Here is an 18,948-nt window from a genome sequence, read left to right on the forward strand (position 1 = left end):
TTTGGTTATAACAAGTATTTGTGTGCATGTCAGCTTGAAGCAGTCTGAACATTCGTCTCTGACATCAACAAGGCATTTTTACCCAGAGAATTGCTTCTCGCTGAAGAATTTCTCATTTTTGGATCGTTCTCTATAAATCCTAGAGATGGTTTCATGGGAAAATGCAGTAGACGAGCAGTTTTGTCAAATACTCAGCCAAGCGTGTCTGGCATATCATGTTCAAAAACTCACATGAAACATGTTTCTTCTTCATTCTGATGCCGTTTGAACTTCAGCAGGTCGTCTTGACCATGTATACATGCCTAAATCCACCGAGTTACTGCCATGTGACTGGTTGATTAGATATTCGGGTTAACGTCCAGCTGAGCAGGTGAACCCAACAAAGTGGCTGGTGAATGTATTGTATACATTTTAGAATACCACATGGTGAGAAATGGAATCCATCTAAGTATAAAAACCTATTTATAAATTGTTTCCTCTCCGGGTTTGCATTCATGTCATATTGCACTTATACGAGTAGCTTATTGTGACTGACTTCTTCTGGGAGGCCTGTGTGTTCACATTTAAGGTGAGAAGTTTTCTATTTCACCGGAATCGAATCACTCTTCTGGTGTCAACCCTTCATCATTCAGCACAGTAACCAAACATCAACTACACCATTCTTTAGGAAACACTTGTACACAGCATGGGACAATCTGTAGTTACAAATATTGTAAACAAATAAAACAAACGTCAAAATGATTTTTTTAAAATGGCATTACACACATCTTTGAATAAATAGTTTATAACAAGAAGAATTTCAGTAAGTCAAACAGTATAACTCTTAAGTATTAATGCATCCCTTGTGCAGCGCATACATTTGAAAACTTCAGTGTGGCCTCATTCAGTCAGAGAGGGATATTATTATGGATGAAGGATTGCAGTGTCACATGCCACAGAGGAGATGTGTATTTTTTGAGTGATATTTACATAAATCTACAAACAAATTGGCACTGCGAGGTATGGTTGAGTGCTGTAAGCAGAAATGAAGACCATTTTCCAACAGTCCGAGTCACTTCTGATTCTTGTTTTCTTTTACAGCATTAGATTAGTGACAAAACTAAAGAAAAACTCCATAAAGACAAAAATGAAATATAGGAAACGCCACCAGGCTATATACAGTATGTGTACCGTACATCAAATAACAGTTAAGTACTCATTTAACCAAAAGCTGTGCTCTTTTTCAAAAGTCAGTCATAATAAGTTAACAGTGTAAAAGACATTAAGAGAATGAATGAGAACATTCAAGGTGCATATCTCACACCCCCAGGAATTTCATCATAATCGGAGGTTTGGCAATTCTGGGTCTAAACCAGAGGAAGGCCAAATACAATCAGAAGGAGAGGTGAGAAACAAATGAATTAATCAAGCCTGACATGCTTATATATCAGATTTTCCTTTGAATTTAATGTGAGGTGACAGCTTACAAACACTATATGGTGCGTTTAGAGGTCATGGGGCCTCCCAGTGACGACTGGGAGAAAACTGAAACAAGAAGCTACTATACAAATTTAACATACCTGAAATCATCCATGCAGGAGTGACAGAAAAGAGCTAAAAGAAAAGAAAAAAAGGAAAAGTAGTTCAATTCTTTAAACAAGTAATAATCAAATCAAAATCAAATCAAATCACTTTTTATTGTCACATCACATGTGCAGGCACACTGGCACAGCACATGCGAGTGAAATTCTTGTGTGCGAGCCCCACAAGCAACAGAGATGTGCAAACACAACAACACAAACGAGCAAAATAGTAATGGACCTTGCAGAGAACTTCATTTTCTCTAATTCATCCAAGAAAAAGAAGCAATGAACCCACTGTGTGAAGGTACGGTATGTGTGAGAAACATTGTGATGGTAAAACTATAACAAAGGTTTGCCAAAGCACATGATAAGTATAAAAGTAAGTCATCAGCATATTGTAAAAGTTCGTAATCCTAACCCTTTCATACAATGATTCATACTATAACAAGTCTGAAACAAGGCTATCATGGCTGATAGAAGTATTTTCCTGTCGGTCATTGCTTTGTTGCCGTTATCATTGCATCATAATGAGCTTCTGCTTTTGCAGCTGCACTTCACTGCCAGATCCACTTTGTTAGCTTCAACTGAGGTTTTCTCAATATGTGTGAAACCCTTTCTTTAGGAGACACTGGTAAAGCACCAAGAGTGTCTAAAGAAGCAGAGAGAAGCAGTCAAATATAGGCTGAGGAAACTCGCGGCACGACAGTCAGAAATCACAGTGAGTTTCGTTCCGTTCACAGAACAGAGAGGTGAAATAATTACTCGTGACAGGGCTGCAATTAACTTCTAAATATTTATGCCCGACTCAGAAAAAGTCCTCAGTGATAAGGAAGAGTATCATTCGGAAATATCAAGAAATCCAAGCTGTCCTGGATGAGGACCTGAGGATTACCCTGTCCCACCTGGAGATGGAAGAGCGGGCTGCTGTCTCTGCCTTGGATGAGCTCATGGAGAGGAACTGTTCTCTGATCCAGGAGATAGAGCAGGACCTGGCTAGACTCACTCTGGCACTGGACCAAACGGACACAGAGCCTGATACAATGGTGAAAAAGTTGACAATAGCCAGATATAACTGGAAATGTTATGTGTTTCCTGTCTTAACAAAAATATAAATCTGATAAAATAAAAATAATCGAGATTATTTTTTACTTTTTTCCCCAGTCGTTCTTTTCATACCCTGAACAGGAAGACATGGAAACAGCAGACAGGTAGGGAAATTAATTATAATCTATCATAGAAATAAGCTTCATTATTGTATGTACCAACTTACTTACTTACTGTGTGCCTCCACTAGAGTGATTGATCTGCTAAACCAAACAGACCCAAGCAGTGTGAGCCTGGATGAAGCTAAAGCTGAGCAGATCATCAGCCTCACCAATAACATGCTCCTGCTTGTCTGCTCCCAGACCCCGATGATCAAGAAACTCATCAAGAGCTGTCAGTTTACATATTTTTATATTATTTATGATTACAATCAAACATTCAATTAAAACATTGTTAAATTCCAAAATGTAAAATATCTCCAGATTCCAGCGAGGTGTGCCTGGATCCGGAAACCGCCCACCCAAAGCTGATCATCTCTCCCCAAGGCGATAGTGCCACATATACGGACACCTGGCAGCAACTTCCTGACTTACCTGGACGCTTTGACACTACCCTCAATGTCATCAGTTTGCAGGGCTTCAGCTTTGGTCGCCATTACTGGGAAATCGATGTAACTGGGAAGACTTACTGGGAGCTCGGTGTCACCTACCCCAACATTCCTCGGAAGGGCACAACTGAGGACTGCTGGCTCGGCCGCGGGCCTGAGTCCTGGTGTGTGGAGTTTTTTGATGGCGAGTATACGGCCTGGCATGGAGGCGTTCCGCATCAGCTGCCTTTCACGAAGCGTTTCTGCCAGATTGGTGTTTTGTGTAGTTTTCCTGCAGGGCTGGTGATGTTTCTCGAGGCGGACAAAATGACACCACTGTTTGCCTTCTGCACGGGGACCTTCTCAGACTGCCTCTACTTAGCTGTCTGCCCTGGTCATGACCACAATGGCAACAATGCAAAACCTATTGTTATCTGTAACCCTTCATCTGCCAACAGGGATCTCCGGTTTACTTCACAGAAGAGCTGTTGAACAGTTACTTTTTAAGCTGCTACTCCACAATAAGGCAAAAATATTAAAGCTGTAACTAACGACTTTTTAAAATAAAGAGATTATGAAGTTTGAAACGACTCTGTGAGCTTGTGCAACATTCTGACAGTGTTAATGCTCAGGCTGTGTAATGCTTTCTGTGCTCACAATAATATTTCAGTGTGATGCTGTTACGGTTGTTACAGTTAAGGCTGTGGGAATCATGCATGTCCATCACTTAGACCTTGAGACTTTCAAATTAAAACCAGGGTGTTACTAAAGCAAGAGCATCATTCTTTGTGAAAGTCTAAGAAAATATATCAGGTACTAATCTGTTTAGTAACTGTTTGGGTATCGCATGAGGTTTTCATGTAGCAGGGGAAAGTCCTCAGCATTGCTAACACATTATGGATCAGCTGGATTTGCCAGCTATTTCAGCGAATTATGATTTTAGTAAAAGCACACTGGTATTTATCCTGATATGAACCTATGTGTGGATCCAAAGTCTACATTCAAACAAACAGTCAGTCCTAAGCAAACATGCTCTCTGCACCTGGGTATGCTTGGCAGATTATCTTTTATTTCACTTAACATTTTTTGATGTGAGGAATTTGTTCAGGCTGGCAGACACAGTTATTATGCTCCATTAGACTAAAAAAAAGATTTTTTGCCCTTAATAAACATTAAGACATTTTTTTAATGCAGCTGAAATGTATAAATTTTAAATGTTCATTTATTTAAACAATTAATCATTAAGAAAAATATGCTTGGTATAAACATGAATGTATACCAATCAAGTAAATTTATTTGACCACATTTCCTGAAATGTAATGTTTTACACTGTAATTATGTAACCAAAACTACATGGAAAACATTCATGTAGATATAGTAACTTGAAGTCAGCATTTGGGGGAAGATATCTTTTGATTTTAAATGTGTTTTTCACAAGCGATTGGTAAACTCAGCTGAATTTTTCCTATTATGTAGGACCATAAAGGTAACTATCTAAGAGCTCAGTTATAATCAATACAACTGACTCAGCAACGTGGATGGATGCCAGACAAAAAAAACAAAAAAAGAAAAAAAAAAGACAGAAAGAAAGGGCTAACTCAAAGGTTAGTGTACTTACCAAATGTTTGGAAAAGTGCGAGGGCTCCCCCAGTCAGCTCACTCTCATGTTACTCTCCTACATGTCTTCTGGTCAACTGCCATCATGAACCTGAAACTCCTCTTCCTTTGTCTCTTCTTAGCGGTGCTCTTCATACCTGCTGAAGTATGTATTAACTGAATTTAATAATCACATGCATTGTATGTTATTTACATTGTGGCATTTTCTGTCAAAAAACACAATAGATCATGTTTCTGTTTAAAAAGGTTAAGTCAATAGCTTTAGCCACATATATAGCTAGATAGACAGATAGACATGAATATATAGCGTGATAGAGATAGTTATTTGGATGTGTACGTGCTCTTATGTTATGCTGTCATCTGCAATTCCTTAAAAAATGTAGTTGAAACATAAACACGACAAACATCGGGACTCTTCGCATCCTGGAAGACATGGCAGACATCCAGAGTCTTCAAGTCCTGAAAGACAAGACAGACATCGGGACTCTGCACAGCCTGAAAGACATGGGAAACATGAGAAAAAGAGACCAAAAGGAAGGTTTAAAGATATAATTGAGGGTTAGTACTCCTTTATGTTGCTTTTGTAACATATATAGAAAATGGTTTGAAATGTAGTATTTAAAAAATTAAAACTGTAAATCTAAAGGAAAGTATTGTTCTAGATCTCTTCTTTAAGGTCGTGGATGAGGATGATGAGGATGATGAAAATGGTCATTCAGACTGGCTTAATAAGTTTCTGGACCTAGACGGTAAGATACTAACAAACGTCTCGTGCAAATCTGTGGCATGTTTTCTTCTAATGCTACAGAGGAAAGGTTTAATTTTGACATTACGGTGTGTTGTCATTTTTTATTTCTCAGGCCAGTGCACCCCAAATCCTTGCCTTAACAATGGTGTGTGTAAGGAGAAAGGCGGGAGAAAGTTCAAATGTGACTGTCCCAAACCTTACCAGGGAAAAAAATGCGAGAGAGGTGTGAAGAAAAAAATCCCTTCTCTCCATTCTTTTGTCAAATTGCATATATATGTATGCAAAGTGTAAAAAAACAAACTGAATTAATGTTATTAAAAATATCCTAATGGTGTTATTCTCTAAGGTCCAAGAATTTGTAAAAGAGGTCAATGCGGGTATGGCGAATGTGTACTGACTTCAACTCCTCCGCACTATGAGTGCAAATGCAAGCGACCCTTTCAGCCTCCAGACTGCAAAACTAGTATGTTGATATATTTATATATATATTTTAAAAAGCCCAAATTCCTGTTTGGTGAGGATTTTAGCAGTTACTGAACAACAGCCTAAATTTTGTTTTATTGTTCTCCAAAGTTTCAGTTTGTAATCCTAATCCATGTAAAAATGGTGGCACATGCGTCAGAGATGAAAATGACTTTGACTGCCATTGCCCCGAAGGGTTCGGAGGACATTTCTGCCATGTTGGTAAATAATTCATTCTACAGTTTTTCTTCATATATATTTATCATAATTCATTTACTCACTGAGTAATTTACATTTCTCAGGTCCAAACGACTGCTATGTGGACGATGGAGAGTCATATCGTGGCAATGTGAGCGAGACGGATGATGGTGATGAGTGCCTCTACTGGAACTCCCACTTCATCCTGGCATCGGGTGTTAATCCCTTCACCTCCTTTGAGGACAAAGACGGCCTTGGCCCTCACAACTTCTGCAGGTCAGAAGTAACTCCATTTATACAATGTGCAGAAAACACCTATAAGAGGTCTGTCTCAGTGACGTTTTCTGATTCAGGAACCCTGACGGAGAGCCAAAGCCCTGGTGCTTTTTCAGAAGAGGCCACAGGTTATTGTGGGACTACTGTGATGTGCCAAAATGTCCTGTATCGACACGTGAGTTTTAAAGTGATGGGCAACATTTTGATCTTGAGTGTTGCCAGCAAAACATCTGTGCCATCTTCTTGGATCTGTGTTTTCAGATGGGCCGCCGACTGAGGTTGCTCCTACACAGCCTAAACCACCGCAGCCAGAACCGACACAGCCTAAACCGACACAGCCTAAACCGACACAGCCTAAACCACCGCAGCCAGAACCAACACAGCCTAAACCACCGCAGCCAGAACCGACACAGCCTGAACCACCGCAGCCAGAACCAACACAGCCTAAACCACCGCAGCCAGAACCGACACAGCCTAAACCACCGCAGCCAGAACCGACACAGCCTGAACCACCGCAGCCAGAACCTACTGGTAAGCTGCCAGCAACTGCCATACCATCAACTGGGAAGCCCATCCGCCCTTCTGCGACACCTCTCCCTCCGACTACTGGACCAAAACAGTTTGCCACCTGTGGCATACCTCAGCCAAAAAAGGCTCTTACCCGAATCTTTGGGGGTCTGAAAGTCAGTCCAGGAGCTATACCCTGGCAGGTTTCTGTGCAAGTGAAGCCAACGGGCTCCGCTCAGCCATTCAGACACGTCTGTGGAGGAATTCTCATCGCAAGTTGCTGGGTGCTGACAGCTGCACACTGCATGTAAGGCTGCAAGGTTGAAGAACCAGTTTATGGTAGATTACAAGTAAGACAATGAAATATTGACTGAACCCTTTTGTTTTTTATTTGCACAGTGAACCAAACAAGGACATGCAGGTGCTGGCTGGAAGTCTCTCAGTGAGTAAGCCAGACCCCGGAACTCAGACCATACCTGTCAAAAGGACTATTAAAAATCCAAACTACAGGGAGACCAATGAAGCTGTTTACAATGATATAGGTGATACTTGTCTCAAATGTCTCTGTCATTTTGTTCAGATGTTCTTTCTTTGAGTTTGTTGTGACATTTATATCTCACATGTATTCCTAAAGGCTTGTTGAAGCTGAGTGGGACTCCTGGTTTTTGTGCCAATGAGACCCAGTTTGTGAAAACAGCCTGTCTACCAAATGCGCCACTGCCTGATGGGACGGAGTGCAAAATCTCTGGATGGGGTGCTACTGAGCAATGTATGTAAGGTTACAAAAAGGTTGCCATTTTTCATGTACATAATTTGGCTTATTTGATAAACACTTGACATTTTCTATTTTAAATGAAGCTTGAACTCTTTTCCAACATTTGATGACCTCTCCTTAATGACAAGTTTTGACACCTCAATATATCAATGCAGATGTGGTCAGACGACCATTACAACGGGTTCTGGGTTTTTCCAGTGGTATCCGAAGCTAGCTTTACAGGCAGAGATCACCTTCAGTAACTTTTGATGAACATTCACTCATTTTGTTCTGGAAGTGGGCATGAAATATGAAAAAAAGAAACAAGGGTTACCCCCTAATATATTTCTGCATTATCTTTGCAGCTAATTATGGTTCCAGCCACCTGCTGGAGGCCAATGTCCTGCTGATCAACCAGGAAAAGTGCTCTGATCGTTCTGTTTATGGGAACATTCTGGACAATTCCATGTTCTGTGCTGGCTACCTGGAGGGAGGGGTGGATTCCTGCCAGGTTAGGACATTTGATGGTTTGATGCTGTTATAACGTGTATATTACTAACGCATCTACAGAAAGTTATTACATTAGTTCCAGTAGTAGCATATAGTCAGCTGTACAATTTTGTTTCAGGGGGACTCTGGAGGACCATTGACGTGCATGCAGAACAACGCTAATGTTGTTTATGGAGTGGTGAGTTGGGGAGACCAGTGTGGGAAGAAGAACAAGCCTGGGGTCTACACACGGGTCACTCATTTCCTGGACTGGATCAAGGCAAATACTGAAGGAGCAATTCCTTGAGCAACCTTTGTTTCTCACTAATATGCCCGCCAGATCTCCAACCACTACACACTGTACGCTTTTCCTAAAATGTAATCAAATTATATGATTATTCAAACTATTCATAAATGTACTGGATATTAGCTGGATTGTCTTATCAGTTACACATAAAAGATGGAAAAATCTGAAATCCGCTGTTATAACATAAATGATGCATGCATGGAAAAAACCCAAAGGCTTGAATTACTTTTTTAATTAAGCACAGTGTGTTTGAGTGGCTGTATATGTGTGAAACAAAGAATGGAAAAAGAAAATCTCACAATATAAGTAGCTATACCATGTTTCCTCTGGAAAATGGGGCAAGTTGCATCACTGAACTGAAAATGTCCTAAAGTTGTGGCAGAATTATTACATGATGCAAATAAATGCTTCTTCTTTCTGATGTGCTGTGTTGTTCCTGTATGTCCTCACCAAGCCCTAGGGTGGCTGAACTTTCAAAACCCTGTGATGGGTGCATAATGTTACTGTTTACAAAAAAAGAGAGAGTTATATTTTCTAATTGTGTTGAATGTGAACTTTCAGACTTCTTCTTCTTCTGCAGAAAGGTATTTATTTATTTACAATGAGCAAAAGCGTGATGCACAAAGAATTGTGTAAATCAGATTGTTAAGTGTCTTAATCTTTTCTAGACATATAGCGTTACTGTTCGTGTTATTTGACCTCAGTGTATTGTCTGCTGCAGGGCAACAACTCTGTAGGGCCATTGACATGTGAGACTAAAGGCATGCATGTCCTCCATGGTCTGATGAGCAGTTTACACACGGGTCATTTACTTTATGAACTGCATCAAGGCACACATGAGAGCTGCTAAGCTGCAGAAAGAGATCGACTTTGCCACAGAGCAAATGCACTGTTTGAACCTGATACCACTTAATGAAATATTTAGCGTACATGTCAACTGCAGAAACGGCAATGCTGCAATGATTACATAACTTTAGTTTTGACATTATAAAGTCACGGATATGTCTGCAGATGTGTCTTCTCATATATTATTATATAACCTAATTTTAGCAAGACGTTAGAGGTAGGTATATTCGTTAAAAGCCGTTGTAGCTTTACCAGAGTCAAAGCCAATCACGGAAACTTGGTGGTAGTCAATATTTTTGACAACCTAGATTTGTACAGCACGCTGGACATTTTCACAATGTAATTTTATGTGAGCACAAATGGAAAATTACACTTAAAATAATTATTTGATCAGTGACTCTGCATCCCACAGAGGCAGTTAAATGGTTCCTGTGAGTTCACTTTTCTCCTCACGTGTATGCCAATCCCAGGGGTCCTTTATCCAAAACAAGGTAAGAGGCTGTGTGTTGACTCCGTTCATATCAATGCATGGGTTAAAAATGGGATAGAGAGGTTCTGTGCACTGCACACAGAAGGAGTGAAGCAGCCTCATAGCGTCGGCATCATAGAATGACAGCTCCCCCTTCTGGAGGTTTGCAAGTATGCCTAGCTTTCTGACTCTCTTTCCAACTGACAGCTGCTTTTCCTGAGTATCATGGCACGCCAGGTACTGTCCGTCTCCATGGTAGATGCACCAAGATGTGTTATTTACACCCAGACTGGAAGAACTCTGGCTTAAACTGGCTTTTTTATCGACTGACCCCGTGGTCACACCTATCATCCAGAAGGGCTTGTCTTGGACAATGACTTCCCAGTAATGCTGGCCACCTGTAAAACTCTCCTGAGCAAGGACGCTATACTGTGAGTCATATGGCTGAGGGCTCTGTCCTTCACCGAAAGGTTGGCGTCTCCAGTACACTTGTTTTCTGTCTTGGGATAACTCCAGCTTTGGATGAGCTGTTTTGAAGTCTAGAAGAGGAGAACTTAAGTCTGCAAATACAAATATTTACTTAGTACACAGTTATAATGATAATGAGAGTTGGATTTAGAATGTCAAAGGAAAAAAGCTTTACTAACATGACCACATTCGTGGAAAATGTTGGGACAAAGCGACCGAGAGTTCATCCACCAGCCTCTCTACTGTTCTCAGCTTCTCAGGGTCACAGAGGTCTCTGTTTACTTCTCGGATTGGAGCAAATTCCAAGGGATCACTGCAAATAAAAATAAAAATCATACCACAGGAAGGCTCAGTGAATAATTATATGGAGCAGCGTAAAGCATGGGCAATTTCAGGTTACAAACTGGACTCAGCAATATACTCACCAAAGATTCTGTGATGTGATTTGCTGTTTGAAAACAACAGGAAACATTTGAGCTATATTTGTGCTACACTTCTGGTCACGGTAAGTGATCATGTAAACCCTACCTGCAGAAACCGCAGATCATTGGTTTCCTGGAGAAGTGATTTGCTGGAGGCTCTGAATGCATCTATCTCTTTGATCTGAGCCTCTACAATGCTCCTCTGGGCCTCCAGCCACTCTGTCATGCATGTCTCCTCTGCGTCTATAATCTGCATCATTAGACGCTCATCGCCATTCAGCACGACGTGGATTCTGCTGTACTTGTCTGAGATTCTCTCTCTAAACTCTGCAGCAGAGGTCTATGAGATAAATGCATTGTTAGACAAACAAGAATGGCTTCCATCAATTTAAAAAGTTAAGCAATTTAAGAGTGTGATTTCTGTATTGGTTGTACCACTGTTTGTGTATACAGTGACTCCAGGTCTTTGATGGCATGTTCAGCTTCACTTCTCCTCTTTAGTAGCTGGTTCATTGTGGTCTCAAGCATACTCTAGAGACAGAAATACAACATGCCTCTGGTAAAACAACCAACCAACCAAACAAAAAACAACAGGAAGAAAATAGATAAATATTCCTCACAAGTAATGAAAAGAGATTATAATAATCACCTTAAAGTCTGCTTTGGCTTCATGCAGTTGAGAGGCTTTGTGATGTTTGTGCGTGCCAACCAGGACACACAAACAGCACACAGGTACCTTTTCCTCCATACAGAAGAGCTTAAGCTCATCGCGGTGCTCCCTGCACTTCAGAGACAGTGGATCGCTGGTCACCTCCACCACTGTGTGCTCCCTTAGAGCAGACCTCTGTTGGTGGAGCAGGGCGTGAGCCTGGCACAGCGAGGCATCGCAAGTCAGGCATGTTCTTATGGCTACTGATGGCATCTCTATGCAGTGGTCACAGCAAATAGTTGATGATGATTTAGTTTCACTAGTTGAAGCTGCTGCTTGTCGCTCTGCTGCTGACAGCGTCTTAGTGGTGAAGTCCTTTACTTTGGTCTGAAGGTCTGCATTTATCTTCAGAGTGAGGTCAGAGGGGAGAAATATCTGACACTCCGGGCAGAAGAAAGGCCCCTCATCAGACACATCGGTTTCCCAGACAGCCTGTATACAGGTGAGGCAGAAGTCATGCCCGCACTGCAGCGTCACAGGATCAATGAAGAAATCCTGGCACACAGGACACTTCAAAGTTTCCTCCATGGTCCCCATAGCTCTGTGTACAGGTGTTATGGTGGCTCAGTGTGCACTGTGCTTCTGACTGTCCTGCTCATTAATGTTTCACAGGTCTGTCCTGGCATGCACAAACGCCACTCACGTGGCTTTAGTGTCACATTACTGAAGACTGTTTGTTTTGGTTTTTTGCTTCACTAGCAGGTTCAAATGGTTGACACACAAATTAATGGCACAGTTTCAAAGAAATTGATTAAAATACAAGTCAACAGTCCAAAATGCAGGGTCATTTAATAAAAAAATGACAGGAAAAGGGAATCAATTTAGTGTGAAATTTCTTTCGTTTGAGCACAGGTGTGTGATAAAGTAATCTCAACTTGAGATCTCATAGGACGCTTGCTCTTCCGGGTGTAAAAAGAGCCAGGAAGTCACGTGAGTACTTAAGCGAAGCTTGTTTTATTTTGTAAAGATATAATTTCGAAAACTTGAAAAAAGCGATATTAGTTGTTTACAGTCACGCTTGTTGTTGTCAGAATTACATTACAAAATATTTCCCTTTAAAAAAATATGTTATTGCGATGTTATATTGCCCCTAGAAGAAACGACATTACTTTTTAAAATATGCCTATCACTTGTAATTATAAATAACAATAATAGCATAATACATATTGCAAAAGTCTGCATTCTCTGTGATATAGACGGTGCATGCTGATAAAACTGTTCTGCACTATTTGCACAACCCAATCTTCGTTTCAGCGTTAAGTGTGTAGTACTGTCACTCGACGTCTCTGTACTTGTGCAACCCGTGCTCACTCACAAAAAAATAAAATAAAATTCATGCGTACGTTAAAACTTTCTTGCGTAAGCCAACGTCTTATGTCGTCGTCCCCCCCCCCCCCCCACGATATTTTATGTGCACGTCGTTCGTGAATAGCATTACGGCACTTCCCGCACAACGTGGGCTGTGGATGTGGCAGTGAAGCGCTGCGATTCTCACTGAATACGTGTCTTCATTTCGCCGTTCACTTACAAGTGTAGCTGTGGTTGGCTTTCCAGGTCTCCATCTCGCTGGGTAAGGAGTCTTTTATAAAAAATCTCTTCCGCCTGTTCTGTCGAAAACCGAGGCAAGTTAGGCAGCTCACAACAGCTAAAGCTAGCTAACGTTAGCTAACCTAGGTATGTTTTGACAGAAGTACTCGACACGTAGCTGCTATAGTCTGATAAACTACCATGCAAACTGCAGTTCGTTCATATGTATTACAGGTTAAACAAGTGAAAAGCGCCCAGTCTATTGCCCTGCCTATTATTGCTGGTATTTTTCTAAGCTAACTTGGTGCAAAACAATCTTTAATGGGTCAGTGTGTCAAGTCCAAATATCGCATAACACTGATAAGAAGAAGACACATGATGCAGAGCTTTCAAGCGACAGCAAAACTCCACATATCTATTTAAAACGTTGGCGTCAAGCCTGTTTGTTTTACCCAGAAGCTGCTTATTTAATTTGATGCTATTCCATTGTTAAACTAACCATGCATTGCTTTCTGTGCTCATCACAGTGGTCCTGAATTTTCAGTGCCATGTTTGCCAGGTTGGCTTCCTGCTCTCCTCTGCCATTCAGAACACGGCAATCAAATGTGTGCCCAGTCTACATCAGAGCCTTTTCCCAGGCTAAATGTAAGTGATCAGCCAAGTGCTTCATCATACTAGGCTTGTACACAAATCTCAGGATCACTTCGATATGTGTTGGTTCTTCCTCGGCTGCCTATGCCTGTTAAAATGTGATTGTTTTCTTTATTCCCCGCAGTCGTTCTCCCTCGACCCCATGGGAAGTCCTTTGCACACCGCAGTGAGCTGAAGCAAGCCAAACGCATTGTAGTGAAGCTTGGGAGCGCTGTGGTGACGCGTGGAGATGAATGTGGTCTGGCACTGGGACGACTGGCTTCAATAGTAGAGCAGGTAATAATGTTGATACAAAGTGTCTTTTATAGAGGAATGACTGCTCCAAAGAAAAGAGATCTTAAATGTTATTGTTTCTGTGTTCCATCAGGTGGCCATGCTACAGAATCAAGGCAGGGAGATGATGATTGTTACGAGTGGTGCTGTGGCATTTGGGAAACAGCGACTGAGACATGAGATACTGCTGTCTCAGAGTGTCAGACAAGCTCTGCATTCTGGGCAGAACCAACTGAAAGACATGGTGAGTAAGCTTTAACAGAAGGAACTTGGACCCTCTATTTTGTAAATGTAGACTGTATAACAGTGTGCTGATTTCTTTCTTTCGAAATCTTGTTAACTTTGTTTAAATCTCACTGTCTTTCAGACAGTCCCAGTTTTGGAAGCAAGAGCCTGTGCAGCTGCTGGGCAGAGCGGTCTGATGGCGCTGTACGAAGCTATGTTCACCCAATACAGCATCTGCACTGCACAAGTATGTGCTCTACGTTTGGCATAGAATAAAATACCTACAGCATCTGACTAAAATGTCACATACTTCTTCACATTTCTTTCCACCTCCTTAGATTCTGGTCACCAATCTGGACTTTCACGATGAACAGAAGCGCCGGAACCTGAACAGCACGCTACATGAACTGCTGCGTATGAATATCGTTCCGATAATTAACACGAACGATGCTGTTGTTCCACCCCCTGTTCCCAACAGTGACCTACAGGGTGTAAATGTGGGTACACCTGTTTTTGCATGCAATGTTTCCTTTGCACCTGAGTGAGAGAGGGAAGCTTTTAAAATGTAGTAGCAACTGAACTTGTTACTGACCTGCGCGGTGTTTTTTGCTTAATGAAAAATCGGTTTGTGTTTCAGGTAATAAGCATCAAAGATAACGACAGCTTGGCTGCACGGCTGGCTGTTGAAATGAAAGTAGACCTACTTATTGCCCTGTCTGATGTCCAAGGTACAGATATGACTATTTAAATAATATTTTCTTTAATTTGCATTTAAGAATCACAGTAATGGCCAGTATGTTATTTGTGTAGATTATGTTTATGTTTGTATGTATAATAAATGTGAACCATTATTATGCATAGTATTACAGCAACTGCCATATATGTTATTGATGCTTTGCTTTTATTCATTAATGATTGCCAGGTAGTCATACATTAATAGAAGACTTTTTTGTTTTTTTTTTTCGCGTTTTTGTTAAATCAGAAGATATCTATGTATGTGTGATTTTATTTTTCTTATTTTTTCCTCAGGCTTATACGACAGTCCGCCAGGAACAGATGATGCCAAGCTCATTGATATATTCTATCCCGGAGACCAACAATCTATCACATATGGGACTAAATCCAGAGTTGGTATCGGCGGCATGGAAGCAAAGGTCAGTGTGACAGATAATAGTTCATCTCACTATATGAAGAGGCAGAGTTCTTTCAGTAATGAAAATGTTGCATTACACTAAATCATGTTGTGTGGCTCAGGTGAAAGCAGCCCTCTGGGCACTGCAGGGTGGCACCTCAGTAATCATTGCCAATGGCACAGATCCAAAAGTCACCGGTCACGTCATCACAGACATTGTGGAAGGGAAGAAAGTTGGCACCTTTTTCTCTGAAGTGAAACCTGCAGGTACTGGGTAAAACCACTCAGACAGAGCATTTGAATCTTTTTGTTGTGGTTTGAGGATTTATGCTTGATGTTGGTGTTATTGACACCACCAGGCCCAACTGTGGAGCAGCAGACAGAGATGGCACGACATGCAGGCAGAACCCTGGCCTCCCTGCTCCCTGAACAGGTAAAGGGGGAAAAAATTATCCTAATTAGTTGCACAGGGTCACAAAATTAAATAAGTTCTACGTCGTAGTGACAGCAGTGTCAATTAATTTTGAATTGTGTTGATCACATCTATGTGTTTGTTTTTTCAGAGAGGGGAGGTCATCTGCTGTCTTGCTGAGCTCCTTACAGAAAAGAAAGAAGAAATTCTTAATGCAAACAGGAAAGACATGGAGCTAGCAACAACATTAGGTACAGAGGCAGAGAGCTGGCACATGGATTAGCGTAATCCATACCTGAATGTAGATCTGTGACTCAGATACCATTGTAGTCTGTTTTGGTAGGAGTCATTGGGTGTGGCATCGCGTAGCAGAGCATTTACTCCTGCTTGGCAACACGTTTCTCTTTATTGATTGATGCGCCAGCATTTTTATTCATACTTTACTCTTACAGGTCGTCTGTCCCAGCCTCTGATCAGTCGCCTGAGTCTGTCAACAGCCAAGCTGAACAGTCTTGCCATTGGCCTGCGTCAGCTCGCCGTTTCCTCCAGGGACAGCGTCGGCCGGGTGCTGAGGAGGACTAGAGTGGCCAACAACCTAGAACTAGAACAGATCACGGTCCCCATCGGTGTCCTGCTGGTCATCTTTGAGTCTCGCCCTGATTGTCTGCCACAGGTCAGACCATGTCTACGCAGTCTGGAATACTTTTTTAAAGTCTTTGGTTTTATATGTGTTCAAGAAGAGTGACATTTTAAATGCTATACTTCAGGTGTCAGCACTAGCAATTGCAAGCGGAAATGCTTTGCTCCTGAAAGGTGGCAAAGAAGCTTCCAACACCAACAAAATTCTACATCAACTCACTCAAGAGGCCCTTTCCATTCATGGTGTAGCAGATGCCATTCAACTGGTAAGACTAAAAATCATTATAGAAATATAATTTTAGTTTCCTGGTAGTATTTTATTTGTTGCGATACACTAAAAGAATTTGTGCTGTAGGTGAGCACACGTGAGGAAGTTGAGGATCTGTGCAGACTGGACAAGATGATTGACCTAATCATTCCAAGGGGCTCATCTCAGCTGGTCCGGGAAATCCAGAGGGCAGCCAAGGGCATTCCTGTTTTGGGCCACAGTGAGGGCATCTGTCACGTCTACGTCGACAGTGATGCCAGCATTGACAAAGCTCTTGATGTTGGTAGGTTTTTAATTGCATTTAATTGCATTTGTCACTAATGCAAACTGACTGGTTTTGAATGATTGTACAAACTGTGTTTCTTTCCAGTCAAAGACTCTAAATGTGACTACCCTGCTGCCTGCAATGCCATGGAGACTCTTCTTATTCACAGAGATTTGCTGCGTACTCCTGTGTTTGACCAGATCATTGACTTGCTGAGAACAGAGCAAGTAAGAAACAGGATTATTTGGGTGTATGCTTTGAATGAGATTCAGAAATAGGAAAAACAGCAAGAGAATTTAACACTTTACCAACGTCCATAAATACAGTAAATTACATTTGTTTGTTTTTTATTCTTTAACAAACTATTGGTTATTGCTTTCTTACAGGTAAAGATTCATGCTGGTCCTCGCTTCGCATCCTATTTAACTTTTAGCCCATCTGAGGTCAAGTCTCTGAGGACAGAGTATGGGGACCTGGAATGCTGCATTGAGGTGGTTGACAGCATGCAGGAAGCTGTGGACCACATCCACAAATACGGCAGCTCCCACACTGATGTCATTGTTACTGAGAATGAAGAAACAGCCGAACAGTTTCTGCAACAGGTGGACAGCGCCTGTGTATTCTGGAACGCCAGCTCTCGCTTTGCTGATGGCTACCGCTTTGGCCTTGGTGTGTATTTACCTTCAAGTGAACCTAAACTACCACTATGTTGAAAATAAAACAAGGTATTTAATTTTACTTTGTTTATTTTGCAGGAGCTGAGGTTGGTATCAGTACAGCACGGATACATGCCAGAGGACCTGTAGGTTTGGAGGGACTTTTGACCACCAAGTGGGTCCTTCGAGGGGAGGGACACACAGTGGCTGACTTCTCTGAGCAAGGCAGCATGAAATACCTTCACGAAAACATCCCTGTGCCGCAGGGGAGTTTCAATTAGAAACCACTGAACAACATAAAGTCACGTGTTTATTTAGAGGTTTGTGTCTGCCTGTAGCATTTCAACTCACAAGCTGCTTTCACAATCCTGTTTAGGTCTATTTTGTTGTGTGGTTGGAAGAATGGAGGCAACTTTTATCAGACAACCAATATCCTGGTTTTGTGAACCTATGAATCCATGTGAAACCCAAGAAAATTGACTGGTGGCTAAATGAGAGAAAACTGTAAAAGTAAAACAGAACTTAGGACTGGACAAAGCGCTTTTCACTCCAACGCCATTTTTGTAATTGCATAAAACTAAATCATTGTTCCAGCAGTGATTTTCTAAGTTATTTTTCTACATGCAAACTCTCCCTTGGTCTTGTTTATGCAGGATCTTGTTTTGGATTTACTTTGCTGTCTTTCCTCTTTGCACAGATAATTTAATAAATATGGTGTACAGTTCTTTAATTATAACTTGTGGAATTTTATGTGTCACAAAGCTTTTGGTGAGAAATCTGCCCATTTTCCCCCCAACGAAGGTCTTTATTTTTGTAATTTTTTGTTTTAGTTTACTTAATCCATACTATGTTTAATTTAAGAGTGGGGAAGCAGCTGTTGGTATATAGCCTTATTTCGGTTATTACTCTATTTAATTGATAGAACTGAGTTTTTAAATAATCTTCTTTTGATTACTAATGTTAGGACTCACCACAACTGATCATCTGCCTCCCTCTCATCCTGTCCCGTGCATCCTTTTCTGTCACACCAACTCTCTGCATGTCTTGCTTCACTACATCCATGAACCTAGTCTGTGGGCTTCCTCATTATCTGTTACCTAGCTGCTGCATCTTCAGCATCTTTTGTCCAGTATGTCCACTACCCCTCCTCTGCACATGTTCAAACCATCTTAACCTTCTTCTCCAAACTTTATCTCTAAAGTTCTCAGCCTGAACTGTCACTGATAGACAGATTTACAATCCTGTCTATCTTTGTCAGTGAAAGTGAGCATTTTCATCTGCCACCTCCAGCTTCACCCCTTGTCTTTATGCCAGTGCCACTGTCTCCAAACCGTACATTCAGAACATGTTCAGGCCTCTGAACATGCCTTCATCCTCTCCCCTGCCTCTGTCTTCTTAAATATGAAGTTATAAAGTCATTTCTACAGAATGCGCTG

At 41.4% G+C, this 18,948-nt stretch overlaps 4 protein-coding genes across 4 annotated transcripts; 3 read left to right on the forward strand and 1 right to left on the reverse strand.

Annotated features, from left to right (window-relative positions):
- The first annotated feature begins 2,166 nt into the window (after nucleotides 1-2,166).
- LOC146620231 (zinc-binding protein A33-like) lies at nucleotides 2,167-3,684 on the forward strand. The gene is made up of 5 exons (XM_085368835.1): nucleotides 2,167-2,280; nucleotides 2,372-2,605; nucleotides 2,724-2,770; nucleotides 2,857-2,999; nucleotides 3,089-3,684. Exons 2-5 carry the CDS (start codon nucleotides 2,471-2,473, stop codon nucleotides 3,682-3,684), a joined length of 921 nt encoding a protein of 306 aa, XP_085224961.1. The 5' UTR covers nucleotides 2,167-2,280; nucleotides 2,372-2,470.
- Nucleotides 3,685-4,795: 1,111 nt separating this feature from the next.
- On the forward strand, nucleotides 4,796-8,971 carry LOC146620232 (factor VII-activating protease-like). Its single transcript, XM_085368863.1, has 13 exons — nucleotides 4,796-4,954; nucleotides 5,193-5,367; nucleotides 5,472-5,558; nucleotides 5,670-5,780; nucleotides 5,904-6,020; nucleotides 6,131-6,241; nucleotides 6,322-6,493; nucleotides 6,571-6,668; nucleotides 6,755-7,307; nucleotides 7,400-7,542; nucleotides 7,635-7,769; nucleotides 8,120-8,265; nucleotides 8,383-8,971. The coding sequence occupies exons 1-13, from the start codon at nucleotides 4,814-4,816 to the stop codon at nucleotides 8,548-8,550; spliced, it is 2,157 nt and encodes a 718-aa protein (XP_085224989.1). The 5' UTR covers nucleotides 4,796-4,813; the 3' UTR covers nucleotides 8,551-8,971.
- Nucleotides 8,972-9,814: 843 nt separating this feature from the next.
- Nucleotides 9,815-12,001, reverse strand: LOC146620233 (E3 ubiquitin/ISG15 ligase TRIM25). The gene is made up of 6 exons (XM_085368992.1): nucleotides 11,405-12,001; nucleotides 11,191-11,286; nucleotides 10,862-11,095; nucleotides 10,759-10,781; nucleotides 10,513-10,646; nucleotides 9,815-10,425 (listed from the first exon to the last, which is right to left on the reverse strand). Exons 1-6 carry the CDS (start codon nucleotides 11,999-12,001, stop codon nucleotides 9,815-9,817), a joined length of 1,695 nt encoding a protein of 564 aa, XP_085225118.1.
- Nucleotides 12,002-12,919: 918 nt separating this feature from the next.
- On the forward strand, nucleotides 12,920-18,223 carry LOC146620234 (delta-1-pyrroline-5-carboxylate synthase-like). The gene is made up of 17 exons (XM_085369479.1): nucleotides 12,920-13,034; nucleotides 13,519-13,636; nucleotides 13,767-13,918; nucleotides 14,010-14,159; nucleotides 14,283-14,387; nucleotides 14,479-14,637; nucleotides 14,778-14,868; nucleotides 15,170-15,294; nucleotides 15,395-15,539; nucleotides 15,632-15,705; nucleotides 15,836-15,935; nucleotides 16,137-16,357; nucleotides 16,452-16,589; nucleotides 16,679-16,874; nucleotides 16,962-17,083; nucleotides 17,243-17,525; nucleotides 17,612-18,223. Exons 2-17 carry the CDS (start codon nucleotides 13,540-13,542, stop codon nucleotides 17,791-17,793), a joined length of 2,340 nt encoding a protein of 779 aa, XP_085225605.1. The 5' UTR covers nucleotides 12,920-13,034; nucleotides 13,519-13,539; the 3' UTR covers nucleotides 17,794-18,223.
- Nucleotides 18,224-18,948: the final 725 nt, after the last annotated feature.

This window comes from Diplotaxodon limnothrissa, linkage group LG13, assembly GCF_057381915.1.
Source record: "Diplotaxodon limnothrissa isolate DT_005_m linkage group LG13, D_limnothrissa_male_GT1.1, whole genome shotgun sequence".
NCBI lineage: Eukaryota > Metazoa > Chordata > Actinopteri > Cichliformes > Cichlidae > Diplotaxodon > Diplotaxodon limnothrissa.

Coding starts and splice junctions, on each gene's coding strand:
- LOC146620231 (XM_085368835.1), top strand. CDS start 2,471: ATGGAAGAGCGGGCTGCTGTCTCTGCCTTGGATGAGCTCATGGAGAGG. Junction 2,771..2,856: donor GACATGGAAACAGCAGACAG/GTAGGGAAATTA, acceptor TGCCTCCACTAG/AGTGATTGATCTGCTAAACC. Junction 3,000..3,088: donor CAAGAAACTCATCAAGAGCT/GTCAGTTTACAT, acceptor AAATATCTCCAG/ATTCCAGCGAGGTGTGCCTG.
- LOC146620232 (XM_085368863.1), top strand. CDS start 4,814: ATGTTTGGAAAAGTGCGAGGGCTCCCCCAGTCAGCTCACTCTCATGTT. Junction 5,368..5,471: donor GTTTAAAGATATAATTGAGG/GTTAGTACTCCT, acceptor GTATTGTTCTAG/ATCTCTTCTTTAAGGTCGTG. Junction 7,308..7,399: donor CTGACAGCTGCACACTGCAT/GTAAGGCTGCAA, acceptor TTATTTGCACAG/TGAACCAAACAAGGACATGC.
- LOC146620233 (XM_085368992.1), bottom strand. CDS start 12,001: ATGGGGACCATGGAGGAAACTTTGAAGTGTCCTGTGTGCCAGGATTTC. Junction 11,287..11,404: donor AAGCCAAAGCAGACTTTAAG/GTGATTATTATA, acceptor TTCTGTCTCTAG/AGTATGCTTGAGACCACAAT. Junction 10,426..10,512: donor TTTTCCACGAATGTGGTCAT/GTTAGTAAAGCT, acceptor TTGTATTTGCAG/ACTTAAGTTCTCCTCTTCTA.
- LOC146620234 (XM_085369479.1), top strand. CDS start 13,540: ATGTTTGCCAGGTTGGCTTCCTGCTCTCCTCTGCCATTCAGAACACGG. Junction 13,637..13,766: donor AGCCTTTTCCCAGGCTAAAT/GTAAGTGATCAG, acceptor TATTCCCCGCAG/TCGTTCTCCCTCGACCCCAT. Junction 16,875..16,961: donor TGACAAAGCTCTTGATGTTG/GTAGGTTTTTAA, acceptor GTTTCTTTCCAG/TCAAAGACTCTAAATGTGAC.